The 14,087-nt window shown below is 40.3% G+C and overlaps 1 protein-coding gene across 1 annotated transcript in view; it reads right to left on the reverse strand.

Annotated features, from left to right (window-relative positions):
- The window catches only part of LOC130127311 (integrin alpha-M-like), a 79,482-nt gene that overhangs the window by 1,426 nt on the left and 63,969 nt on the right, over nucleotides 1-14,087 (reverse strand). Inside the window, exons 20-29 of the mRNA XM_056296911.1 lie at nucleotides 13,634-13,775; nucleotides 13,415-13,513; nucleotides 13,238-13,317; nucleotides 13,019-13,105; nucleotides 12,782-12,851; nucleotides 12,562-12,660; nucleotides 1,295-1,375; nucleotides 1,052-1,159; nucleotides 745-858; nucleotides 530-640 (exon numbers count right to left, since the gene is read on the reverse strand). Of these exons, the coding sequence (XP_056152886.1) occupies nucleotides 530-640; nucleotides 745-858; nucleotides 1,052-1,159; nucleotides 1,295-1,375; nucleotides 12,562-12,660; nucleotides 12,782-12,851; nucleotides 13,019-13,105; nucleotides 13,238-13,317; nucleotides 13,415-13,513; nucleotides 13,634-13,775 (991 nt within the window). The remainder of the gene's footprint in view (nucleotides 1-529; nucleotides 641-744; nucleotides 859-1,051; nucleotides 1,160-1,294; nucleotides 1,376-12,561; nucleotides 12,661-12,781; nucleotides 12,852-13,018; nucleotides 13,106-13,237; nucleotides 13,318-13,414; nucleotides 13,514-13,633; nucleotides 13,776-14,087) is intronic.

Genomic DNA, 14,087 nt, shown 5'->3' on the forward strand with positions numbered 1-14,087 from the left:
CCGACTTATTTTATTCTTTTTACTCTTAATTACACCTGTTAATGTTTGATAGCTGCACAAATAAAAGAAAGTTTGAGAGTCCCTTAAGGTTTCCCAAAATTTTGTAAATATAATTTACAAAAAGATATTTTTGCTAGCATGCACAAATTCCATCATTTATTCTTTATTCATTTCTAAGTTTATTGTGGCTTAGTTTCATCACAGATGCATCTGACCAATTTTATGCTTACATAATGCCAGCTTCCTGGTTAGCTAGCTAGCCTAACTTGTGATCATCTTACTATTACTGTCTTGCTGAAAACACATATCAAAAAGATGCATCTAAATCTGATTTGTGCAGCAGCTCACATTAGCTTGTTTGTTCCTAATACTGTAGTACGACATCCATGTGGATTATTAGTTTGATTGCAAATGAGACTTCAGAGTTGAAACCTACTATGGTTGCTCAGATAATTATTGCACAAATGCAAAGCCAGAACACCTATATTTCAGTTATATCATCAGTTGAAACTGATCTACAATATGTTACCTTATATAAGCCAGCGGTGATCAGTGCCAACATGAACAGCCCTCCCAAAGTCCCACCAACAATCTCTTTGGTCAGGTCTGTTTCAGGAAAAACTTCGACCTCAGTTTCAATCTAGAAGGTCAAGGTCACACAAATCATATCATAATCATATTATACTCCAGGGGTTTTTTTTAATCCTTTTAGGTGTGAAATAAAAGGTAGAACTACAATGTTACCCTTCGGATAGGAGGATTGTTTTGGGATTCGGTTGAAAAGAAGATATATTTGTCTCCGTCATACTCCACAGTGGCTGTACTTATCAGGAGGAATTTGGCAGACTCCAGTCCAATCTACATTTGTAAGAACAGGACAGGCGTTAGATTTTGTATAATGCCATTTGAACCTCTGATGTAATTTGGTCTTTCAGAACAAAGCAAAATATCTGTAGATATTTAACATCAATATGAAAGTAAATATAACATTACACAGACTGCAACAGAATAATGGTCAAAATAAATTGCATTACAAATTGACATGACTTACCTGCTCTATCCATCCTGAACTAAGGTTAGCAGAAATGTTAAACCAGCGCTGATCTTTTCCAATAAACATGCTGCATTTGAAGACCATACATCTCGCCGTGAAGCAGTTCTATGGTATGAAACACAAACACACTGAATGTAGACGTAACAATTTTGTCGCTGGTCTCTTAGTGGCCCATTGACTTGTTTTTTTTAACAAGAAACACTGTAAATGTTGAAATAATGGAAAAACAACCATATTTACCACTATACGGGTTTTCTTTATCTCGTCAACAAAATCTGATGTAGTGGGTTCCTCGTCTTTATCTCTCTGACAGCCTGGAATCTGATGGGAGAACAGATCCCTGTTCAATGGCGTGCGGTCAGGGTAGGCAGGTGATAATTTAATCAAAATAACCATACAAAAATGTCATAACGTATCAAAATCTCACTCTGGGTACAAGTATACTGTATTATAATGTATTTTTAATGATATTTTTACGTCCTTGTCCTTTTTAAGTCCTTTAGCTTCTAAGAGCGCAATGCTTGTTTGCAGTCGCGTGATTCTGATGACGTGCGAGATTCAGATGGAGGGCAGGAAGTGAAAAGCAGAGTGGACGAGGTGGAACTAGTATAGACCATATTATGAGAGAAAGGTGTAAACAGAAAGTAAGATATGTTGGACATGATCCTTTATGTTATGAAGAGTGACTTTTTTTGACGAAGTGGTCACTGCACACATGCGCGTTATCTGACTCCGCTCCTCCCGACCGCAGACGGCAGTTCTAAAGCCATTTTTTCCGGCGTTTTCGGTCAATTTCTTGCATTTTTCCCCCTCATGAACGACAACTTTTGGTACTCAATAAAACTCCTTGTGGTTTCTCCGTTAATGACGCCAAACATAGGCTTTTTTTTCCATATTCAAGAGAATATATTTTTTACAACAAACAAAAGAAACTGAGCGAACATAATCATAACAAAAAATAAATTACAGAAAATAAAATAAAAATAAAACACGTGGTCAATCAGGAATTAAGGTACATAGATACTGATAAAGACAGGGCTTTTTGAGTTTTACAACATTTTACATATTTTTTATATAGTATTCTCATTTTGATATGCAGCAAATATTGGAGTAATTTTTAAAAAGCAAAATTTGTGTATGAGAAATTTAGCCAAAATAATTATTATTCCCAAATTCTGTTTTCTTGTCCTCCAATTGTAAACCAAATCTTATATTTTCATATGTTAGAATCTGAGTAATTTGATCGTGCAGGTTATCCAATTTTGAAAAGCATCCCAAAAGGCCCTAATTAAGCTACACGAGAAAAAAAAAGATGTTCCAATGTTTTCAATGTCTGCATTACAGAAAGTGCAACTATTTAAATCTAAATTAAACATTTGGTGTAAGAAGTCATTACACGGGTAGATCTCGTTCAACATTTTAAAGCGAACTTCTTTAGCCATGGGTGGGATTGGAAAGGAAAGGTAACTGGTTCTTATCTTAATTTCTGGTGTATTCTTTGAACAAAAATTTCCTCTTCAAGGGTGAAGAGAAACAAATTGAGGTGAGATTAGTCCTTAATAATTTATTATTTCATTTTTTATCTAAAAAACTACATCCATCTATGACTAAAATAGGCATTGGTGGAATAACCACAGAATAAGTCAGCATGCCTTTGATTAAAATAATCACTGCTTGTGGAATTGCCTTGATTACTGCGTTGTATTGTTTATTAATACAAACCGGATTGTATTTTCCAGTGAAAGCGTCATATGTTAAGAAATTTCCACTACTATCCAATAGATGCCAAATGGACCAGATACCTTTCCCCATCAGTCTTTGTAATAGAAAGATTTTCTCTTTATTAATATGTATCTGTTATTCCATATTGGGACGGTGTGTGGGGTAAAGTTATGCTTGTATATCAATGTCCAATAACGGAGGACTTGTTGATGAAAAGCAGATAGCTTAACAGATAGTTTAGGAATATCATAATCACATCTTAATAAGAAGTCTATGCCACCAAAATTCCGGAAGATTTTGGATGGAAAAATCAAACCAAAAACTTTCACATTTTTTAACAAAACTTTGTAACCATTTTAGTTTGATGGTACCATTCACTGGATCAAAGTCAGTTGCACTTAGACCCCCTTCCTCAACAGATTTCACAATATCACCTGTCCTTAAATAATGATGCTTATTTTTCCAAATAAAGTTGAAGTTATCTTGATTAATTTTCTTGATTAATTTATCAGGTATATCTAATGAATAGGCTGGATAGATGAGTCTAGATAAACTCTCCATCTTGGTAAGTAAAATGCATCCAAAAATGGATGTCTCTTTAGAGCCAACTATTAAGAATAGTTCTATAGTTCTGTATATTATTTACCACATTAGATGTTTCCCTAATATTTTTATCCTTTGTAATTATGATTCCCAAATATTTAACTTCTCTCTTTACTGGAATATTGTGCACATTAATCAGAGGGTGATCATGAATAGCCAATAACTCACACTTCTTCATATTTAAATGTAAACCAGAAGCATTTGACAACATAGACACCTCATTCAATGCTGCAGGAATCTGTGCTGTATTCTTTAAGAATAAAGTGGTGTAGTCTGCTAGCTGACTAATAACCAAAGAACTTCCCATAACATTTAATGGTTGGACATCTAAACTGTTTTTTATAAGGATAGCTAATAATTCCGCCACAATAATAAATAATAAAGGTGAGCATGGACAACCTTGACGAATACCTCGTTTAACTTCAAAACGCCTTGATGTCCCAAATGGCAGAGAAACCGAACTATTAATATCGTCATATAACATTTCAATTATCTTTATAAACTTTTCCCCAAAACCAAAATATTCCAGTGTTTGTATAATGAATGGATGTTTAACCATGTCAAACGCCTTGTAAAAGTCCAAAAATAAAGTAACTCCATCATCTTCAATTAAATGGCTATAATCTAATAAATCTAATACCAATCTTATATTATTATGTATAGATCTGTCTCTAAGAAAACCAGACTGGGTGTCACTTATAATCTGTGTCATACCGTTCCTTAATCTGTCAGCAATCACATGTGTAAACAATTTGTAGTCAGTGTTCAGCAGCGTAATAGGGCGCAGATTGTCAATATATATTTTATCTTTACCATGTTTGGGTATAAATGTTATTAATCCCTGTCTCATTGTAGGAGTTATTGTCCTATTCCTAATCAGGTCATTTATAGCATCAAAAAAAAAATCCCTTTTATATCCTCCCAAAAGAATTTATAGAAATTGGAGGTCAGTCCATCTTGTCCTGGAGCTTTTCCTACTGCTATCCTCTTAACTGCATTGTCTAATTCTACCATTTGGATCTCAAATCTCTCTAAATGTTAAATCTATTTTGGGGATATGTGGTTTTACATTTTCTAGAAATGCGATCAAATTGCCAATAGAGTATTCTGATGAATACAGTTTAGAATAAAACCTATACACTTCTTCAGATATCATTTTATGATCTATGCATTCAACATCATTGATCACTAACATGTTAATTGCCTTTCTCTCCTGTCTCCTTTTTTCTAGTCCACTGAAATAAGCCGTGTTTTTCCCCCCTCTTCTATCCACTTAGCACGAGATCTTATATACGCACCTTGTGCTTTTTTAAGATATAAATTGTCAAGCTTGGCCTGTAGGCTTATATAATTGCTTTTATCAACATCTGATACTAATGTCTTATTACAGCAATCACTTGTGTCTTGTACCAATTTGACCTCATACTCTCTTTGTTGTCTACATTTAGATTTACTAAAACCTATGGAAAACTCTCTCACTTTAAATTTAAAAAATCCCATCTACTACTGCAGCTAGTTATACTCCTATCTTTCTTAATTTTCTGTAATAAATCTTTGATACATTTAACATACGGCTCATCTTTTAGGAGGTCTGCGTTAAACTTCCAATAATCTTTTTTATATTTAGTCCTACTCTCTGGATTCAATACAAGATTAATTAAACAATGATCTGTTAAGGGAGCGCTAGAAATTGACACATCTGACACATACTTTACAATTTCAGATGTTGCTAACCATAAATCTATTCTGGATTTACAACTGCCATTTGGTTTAACCCACGAAAATTGACTAACATCTGGATTCCTGTCTCTCGAAACATCTATTAGAGCATTGGAGTTAATAAAATCAAATAAAATATTATTATACTGGTTAGTACTGTATCTAGAAGGGCACCTGTCCTGCCATTCGTCAGGCATCAAATTTAGGTCTCCACCAATCAGAATAAATTCAGTATGATAGACTTCCTTATATTCAGAAATAACATCAGTCACCTTCAATAACAACAATTTGTTTTGGTTACTATTGTTATATCCATGGACATTTATCAGAATAACAAAAGTTCCTTCAACATTTAACACAACTGCAAGCCAATAACCATCCTCATCATTTTTGAAATTCACTACCTTCCCAGGACACCTATTGAAACATATGGCTACACCACCACAACGCTTCGAGCCATGGATGAACATGATTTTCTCTCCCCTTTGGTTTGACCAGAAGGTGGCATCAGCGTCTCATGAATGAATTTCCTGTACAAAAAAAAGTGCATTGGGCTTTTTGCCCTTCACAAAATAAAAATATAGCCTTCCTCTTCATTGTCTCTGAGACCCCTTGCGTTTAATGAAATAAAAGATAAACTTGTTTTTAACATCAACAATGTAACAAAATGCTGTTTTCGAACTCAACAATAACAATAAAAATAAAAAGCTGGAGAAGTTTTCTTAACTTTACTTTAGAAGTGAACAGAGTGAACGTTCCTCCTATATCAAATAAACAAAAACATTTTTTTTAAAAACCAAACCCCCACCTTTAAACTCGTATTTTCCGTCGTCCTCTCGTGTCTCTAGACATTTGTCTCTCACTCTTTAGCATAAATGCGGCGTCCATTTCTGAATCCAAACGATCCGCGGAAATACGCCTTTTCGCCAGCCGTCCTTGCTTGTTCGATCTGCGGCCAAAGTCTCTCCCTCTCCACCTTCTCATCCTTGGTCAAGTCCTCGGCGAAACGGATCCCTGCAGCATCCGCGCAGACCTGCGACTTCTCGTCATCTTCCAGACGCCATCTCTGTGCTGTCTTTTGACGAACCGTACAATCACCCGGCGGGTCCTGTTTGCCTCTTTCTTCCCCAGGCGATGCGCAGCGTCCCCACACACTCGTCCATTTTCTGGGACCATTCCGGGGCGATTTCTCCAAGTAGCCGGGTCACATCCTGCCAGGTATTTTCTTCCATTTTCTCCTTCATCCCTTTAATTCTCAAATTCCACCGTCATTTGTACCGGTCCTGTTCTCTTGACCTCTCTGAGCTCGTCGACTTCTTTCCGTAGGGTGTACACTCGAGTTTCCCAAACCGAAATCTGCCCCTTGCGTTCCTTCACCCCCGCTGCGTTAAATTCAACTGACTTGGTCAGAATAGTGCAGGGGTCAGGAACCTTTTTGACTGGGAGAGCCATAAAAGCCAAATATTTCTAAATATATTTCATTGAGAGCCATATAGTATTTTTAACGTATAATAAATTAAATATGTCTTACTTTTAATGCGACTTCTGGTGCTGCATGGTTTTGCTGATAGCCTTGTAGTCTGGTTCATACGTGGTGAGGTTGAGCTTCATGCAGGCGTTGAGGCTTCCTTCCATCAGTTAAACGTGAGCATAGGTTGGTCTTAATGTTCCTCATATGCGAGAATGACTGCTCACATGCATATGTAGAGCCAAACATGGTCAATACGGCAATACTCACACGCTGCATTGTGTGGTATGTCACAGGAAGCTCGTTCCAAGTTTTAAGAATCAGCTGGTTTTCAGGTTGAAGATTTTTCATTTCTGTCCACTTGTGTTCCCTCGCCAGCTCTGCTCGCTGTCGCGCAAGACTTTCCAACTCTCCATTAAGTGACTTGAACTTACTCATCCACATGTCTGATGCCTTCAGGTCAGCAACTTCCAGCTCAAAGTCTCCGATAGAGACCCCGGGGATGCATGTCAGGTCGATTTTGTCCACTGCACACTCATGTGGATGAGTGATGAACTTGAAAAGACCAGTGCGCGCACGAAATTCTCCAAAACGTGCTTTGAATGACTGCAGGAGATTGAACGTAAAGCCAGCTAGCTGCTGGAGATCCAGATGTTGAGTGGAGTCACTTGCTAAGCATGCATCTCTAAATTGTTGCAGTCTTTCAAAGTGCAGAAGACGACCTGTTTCAATGTCCCTGAGAAAGACTTCCAGCTTGCTTTCAAATGCAAACACTGCTTGTTGAAGGGATGAGATTGTATTTCCAATACCTTGCATTTCCACATTGAGCTGGTTCAGATGGCCAGTTATGTCCACGAGACAGTGAAACTGCAGGAGCCAGTCAGTGTTGTCTAGCTCAGGATGCCTGACGCCTTTCATTTCAAGAAAAGTCCGGATTTCACTCAGGCAAGCTGCAAAACGGCTGAGCACCTTCCCCCTTGACAACCAACGCACGTTGCTGTGTAAAAGCAGACCGGGATAATGATTCCCAACTTCTTCTAACAGAGCTTTAAACTGGCGATCATTTAAAGCTCGGGCAACAATAAAGTTGTCCACTCGAATGACCAGCGACATCACCTCACCAAGCTCCTGGCCACACGTCTGAGCGCAAAGCGCCTCCTGGTGCAGGATGCAATGAAAACTTAGGATGGCTCTCTTTTCATGTTCACGGAGAAGCGCTACAAATCCTTTGTTCTTCCCCAACATACAGGGTGCACCATCAGTACAGACTGAAATAAGTTTATCCATCGGTAGTTTTTTTTCTTTAGCAAACTCCATGAAAGATGTGAATAAATCCTCTCCTCTTGTTGTCCCTTTCATTGGCAAAACAGCCAAGCTCTCCTCACGCAGTGTGTCACCTGCAGCATACCTGGCAATGATACTGCACTGAGATAGATGGCTAACGTCTGTTGACTCATCTAACGCGAGAGAAAAGTACACTGCTCAAAAAAATAAAGGGAACACATAAGCAATGCAATGTAGCTCCAAGTCAATCACACTTTTGAGATATCAACCTGTCCAGTTAGGAAGCAACACTGATTTGTGAATCAATTTCACCTTATGGTAAATTGTCTAATTTCCACCTGGTGGAAATTAGACAATTTGCAAGACAACCCCTATAAAAGGAATGGATTTGCAGGTGGTGGCCACAGACCATTTGCCTGTCCTCATCTTTTCTGTCCAATCTTTGGTTAGTTTTTCATTTTGCTAGTGCCCTCACCACTAGAGGTGGCATGAGGCGGTATCTGCAACCTACAGAAGTTGCTCAGGTAGTGCAGCTCATCCAGGATGGCACATCAATGCATGCTGTGGCAAGAAGATTTGATGTGTCTCCCAGCACAGTGTCCAGAGCATGGAGGAGGTACCAGGAGACAGGCCAGTACACCAGGAGACGTGGAGGGGGCCACAGGAGGACAACAACCCCGCAGCAGGACCGCTATCTGGTCCTTTGTGCAAGGAGGAACAGGAGGAGCACTGCCGGAGCCCTACAAAACGACCTTCAACAGGCCACTAATGTGCAGGTTTCTGCTCAAACAGTGAGAAACAGAATGCATGAGGATGGTATGAGGGCCCGACGTCCACAATTAGGGCCTGTGCTCACAGCCCAACACCGTGCAGCCCGATTGACCTTTGCCAGAGAACATCTTGGTTGGCAGATTCGCCATTGGCGCCCTGTGCTCCTCACAGATGAGAGCAGGTTACCCCTGAACACATGTGACAGACGTGAGAGAGTCTGGAGACGCTGTGGAGAACGTTCTGCTGCCTGCAACATCCTCCAGCATGACCGGTTTGGTGGTGGGTCAGTGATGGTCTGGGGAGGCATATCCTTGGAGGGCCGCACAGACCTCTACGTGCTAGCCAGAGGTACCATGGCTGCCATTAGGTACCGGGATGAGATCCTCAGACCCATTGTCAGACCATATGCTGGTGCAGTGGGCCCTGGGTTCCTGCTCATGCATGACAATGCTCGTCCTCATGTGGCCAGAGTGTGTCAGCAGTTCCTGTATGTCGAGGGCATTGATGCTATGGACTGGCCTGCACGTTCCCCAGACCTGAATCCAATCGAGCACCTCTGGGACATCATGTCTCGTACCATCCGCCAACGCGATGTCGCACCCGGACTGTCCAGGAGTTGACCGATGCCCTGATCCAGGTCTGGGAGGAGATCCCTCAGGAGACCATCCGTCGTCTCATCAGGAGCATGCCCAGACGTTGTAGGGAGTGCATACAGGCACGTGGAGGCCACACACACTACTGAGCCTCATTTTAAATCGTCTTGAAGAATTTCCACAGAAGTTGGATCAGCCTATGTTCTCATTTTCCACTTTGATTTTGAGTATGATTCTGAATCCAGACCTTAATGGGCTAATGATTTTGATTTCCATTGATCATTCTTAGGTTATTTTGCTCTAAACACATTCCTCTGTCTAATAAATAAAGATTTTCAGCTGAAATATTTCATTCATCGAGGTCTATATTGTGTTTTTAGGTGTTCCCTTTATTTTTTGAGCAGTGTATGTCCCGGCGTTTATGTCCTTAATTTGTGTTTCCTCGACTTGATTTGCTATCATGATGCTACGATCGTGCACAGTTCTTGCAGACAGGGGCATGTCTTTTATTCGTTTGATTATCTTGTCTTTATTTGGGAAGTCATCAAACAGTTCACTGTTCACATCAAGCATGAATGTTTTGGCATACTCGCCATCTGTGAATGACTTTCCATTCCTTACTATTGCCAAAGCAGCCGCAAAGCTAGCGGAATTGCCGTCACCTTGCTTGGTCCACACACGTAGTTGCTGCTGACTCATCTGCACTCTCCGCTGTAGCTCCTCGCATGCCCTTTTCCTGCTGGCCCCCGCTGGAGATTTCCATGCAAATGAAGCATGGTGTGTATCGAAGTGCCGCTTTATATTTGACCGTTTCATCGATGCAATTGTATCATTGCATATTAGACATACCGCAGATCCTGCTCTCTCCACAAATGCAAATTCCTCTGTGCACGCAGCCTGGAATGCACGGTAATCATCGTCTTTGTTTTCTTTCCGCCATCTTTTCCGTTACAAGGGTGGAAGCGGATAAACTAGTTGGCTATCTGATAAAATTGATTTCTTCACCTTTACAATGACCCGGACATGCTCGCGATCCATTGGTTCCCGACCCGACCCACGGGTGACCCGTTAAATTTATCTTCAAAACTAATTTCTGTTTACTTTAAAATGGCACAGTATTATTAAGAAATATCACAAGTATTTTAAAATCAGTTCCAAACTGATTTTTTTTCACTCAAAATTGTCTGGGAGCCATATGCCGTCACCGGAAGAGCCATATATGGCTCGCGAGCCATAGGTTCCCGACCGCTGGACTAGTGTAACCGGTTATTTTCTTGCCCGGTGCGGGATTCGATACGGGGTTTATTGCACCACAAGGCGACATCACTAACCGCTCGGCTAAAGGGTCAGATCTGTTAGCTAGGGGCTAACGTGTCTTATTAGTAGTTTACACTAGCAATCATCACTATTTTGTGTCATCTTCGTGTCGAACTCCTCCAACTTTCGCTCTTGGTTGTCAAATCTGGTGTGAAGTGCTTGAATGGCCGCTAACAGCTCAGCAGAGGATGGAAGTTGCCTGGCTATTTTTCCAGCAGGAGCTTCGGGCGGTGTTAGCGGTGGGGAGTCGCTCATCTCGTCGAGACCTCGTTTCTCTCCGCTGTACGCTGCAGACGCCACCGCCATCACATAATCGTGGTCCGTCAGAGACGAGGACCCACGGCTCCCCGCGGGGTCCACCTGCGCTTTTAGTTCATTTTTTTTGTTGCTTATTTTGTTCCTTGGACATAGTCAGACTGTCACTTTTAACTATGTAGTGGGGTAAAGTAAACCAATAACTTACTTTGAGGAACTTTACACACTGCTCCGAGAGTATGCAGCTGCTCAGTCTGCCAACTTATCGCCATACATAGGCATTTCGAAAGTTTGTGATCGTGCTTCCTATGTAGAAAGTCACTTCCTGCCCTCCATCTGTAGTTCGTGACGTCATATGCAAACTCTTTAGCTTTTAAACTCTTCATTATTACTCTTTAGCTCTGCATGCTAGCCGTTATCTGTATTGTAGCGAATTCGGGGGGCAGTCTGGGAGACCGTCGCCATGGCGCGAGCCTGTGTCTCCCGCTCCGCAAGCGACAACGTTAACCAGTCGACTAAAGGGTCCGACCCGTTAGTCAAGGACCAACGTGTCTACTTATCCATGCACGTTACAGTATAAACGCTTACGTCTAGCTGAGGTTCGCCGTTGCTATGTGGGCTAGAATCCATCCATTATCCAAACTGCTTATCCTACACAGGGTCGCGGGGATGCTGGAGCCTATCCCAGCAGTCAATTTGGGCGGCAGGCGGGGGGACGGTGTCAGGCTAGAATTTCAATTATTAATCAGCATGTATTGTTGTCTGTTGTTACAGAACCACACACCCCCTTTTATGTATAGTATCAACCTCCCTTTGAGATCGATAAAGAGCCTAAACTCTGGACCTGGACTCTGCATCTCCTTTTTTCCCCACACTCTCACCCGAACACCAAAACAGTGTCCTAACCCAACATCCTGAAGTGATTGCTGCCACACCTGTGGATCCACATTCTCACACACAGGTAGGTGCCGGCTACTGTGACCTGAACAACCTGCCTGCAGCGCTAGTCAAGCACAAGTGGTCCACTTCACACATGCAACATCAAATAGCACTGAAAACCTTTGGAAACTGCACTCCGATACACAATATTCTAGAATTCTGTGGCAGTTGAAAGAATGAACAGATTGTTAGAAAACATTAGAGAGCACAAAAGAATGTAATTTGGATTTGTGAATGCCCACTGCCTACCCAGCCACTGACCTCACCGCATGTCACTGCCGCTGTTAGATTATATGAAAATGTAACATGCAACTAACAGGTGTAATGTGACTGGAGTTAATACATTTAATATGTTGATATTTGATAGATCAGTGTTGTCCTCACTGGCATCCACTGACCCCCCCAAAGGTTGTCTTGAGGGAGCTTCAAGTGGCTCTCAGTCAAATGAGGAAAGGTAAATTGAACTCATTTTTCATTATCGCTTACAGTCTACCACCCATGGGGCACTTATGGCAAGTCAAGTCAAACTTATATAGCACATTTCATACACAGGGCAACAGAGAAACAGAATCAAATCTTAATTAGTAATTGGACCAATTTCATCAAAAATATAGTGAGAAAACTTCTTGTACTGAACAAAATGAAAAATATGATTATCCTAGGGTTTTTGTCATGATATCGATATCAAGATAACTGCTTACATGTGAAGAAAAATACCAGTTTTAAGAATCCAGCTGAGGTTCATAACATTGAACTGTTTGTTAATATAAAGTATAAGATCAAAACAACGGAGAAAAAGATGTGGCATTTAATAGCTTTGAGTATCAACAGATCACCTGGAAGCTATTGGGATCCACCCAGATGTCTTTGTCTCCCAGCTTCACAGGTACTTTCATTACCATGGTCACATTGAAGGCTCTCACATAATTTGAAATCTGTTGAAAATAAGAGCGAAAGAAAGGGATGCAGTAGGATACTTCAGCTTTATTCATCAGTAACCTCCAAGTTGAATTAAGTCAATGAATATTTAATTAGATTAAAAAAGAGTATTATTACCATGACTGACTGTTGAATTGGTTTATGCAAATCATTCTTTCCAAAGGTGAAGTTGCTGTAGCTGCTTGAACTGAGCAGACATAACACTTTTTAATTTCATATATCATTTTTTTCAGTCACCTCATCACATTATTTCACTTTGAAATCATAAAAAAATTATGCCTTGCTGGTTTACATTTGTAGCCATTAATATGGCAAGTTTAAAAGTTCAACTTCATATACAGGGAAAACACAAACCTTGCAAATGAAACAAAAATGCTGTACTTCACATCGATTTCTTTCATTTTGTAAAGTTCACTTCTCTGTGAATGCTCAGTATTTCCGCTACAAGAAAGGAAAAATTATTCTTTAGAAATGATACTATCAACACATGCACACGTGCAAGCAAAGAAAAAAAACAAACCCAAAAACAACGATATACAAAGTTCCACTAATAAGCTAGCAAAAGAACAGTACCTTGTGGCGTTTGCAGTGATAAGTACAGTTTTTTCAAGTTGGCCGTTGGTATCTATCCCATAGGAGACAACAAAGAAAGCCTAGAATGATAGTGTTAAAGGAAGCGATTAATAAACAACGTTTGTTTACCAAAATCAACAAACTTTAGTTCAGACTGTTTTTGACTTTTTGGCAAACCTTGGCTTTGGTTTTAAAAATAGGCTTGTCAACAGTGCAGTCGGTGTGTCCCCGGGATTGACCATCTTCACTATCCAAAGAGCTGCACTCCACTCGTCCCTGTAGAGAAATGAAAGAGAAAACAAGCATAAAAAGGGACATCCTATGATCTATGAGAACACCTCATGTCACCTCAGGGAAGAGTCTGAGGCAATACCTGTCTCCATGGCAACTCCTCACCTGCAGCGCAGTAACCTTCTTGTAGGAGAGGCCAGCAGGGTAGGTCAGAATGATGCGACTGTTGTAAGAGTTCTCCTCTCTGTTCTCCACTGACACCATAACATCCAACTGCTCATCAATACCAACTTTGACAGCTGAAGAGCTGATGGATGACAAAAAATGAATAAAAATGGGAAAAAAAGGTTTAATCACTCAGATCTACAACTGGGGTGTCCACTTGTTTTTGCCGGAGAAAACAAATTGATTTCATTGTGTGGTTATATATGGCTATAGCAGAATGTTGTTTGTACTTTTTATCTGGAGGCAAGAAGAACTATGGGTGATTTAAATATATCTATGTAGCATTTTTTTTTCAGAAACCGTCAATGGTGTTGATGAAAGTGCTCAACAAATGAGCTGAATAATAAGATAGATGTAGGGAAAAAAACTTAAATTCATAGCAGTACAAGCCTGT

This window comes from Lampris incognitus, chromosome 17, assembly GCF_029633865.1.
Source record: "Lampris incognitus isolate fLamInc1 chromosome 17, fLamInc1.hap2, whole genome shotgun sequence".
NCBI classification, from domain to species: Eukaryota; Metazoa; Chordata; class Actinopteri; order Lampriformes; family Lampridae; genus Lampris; species Lampris incognitus.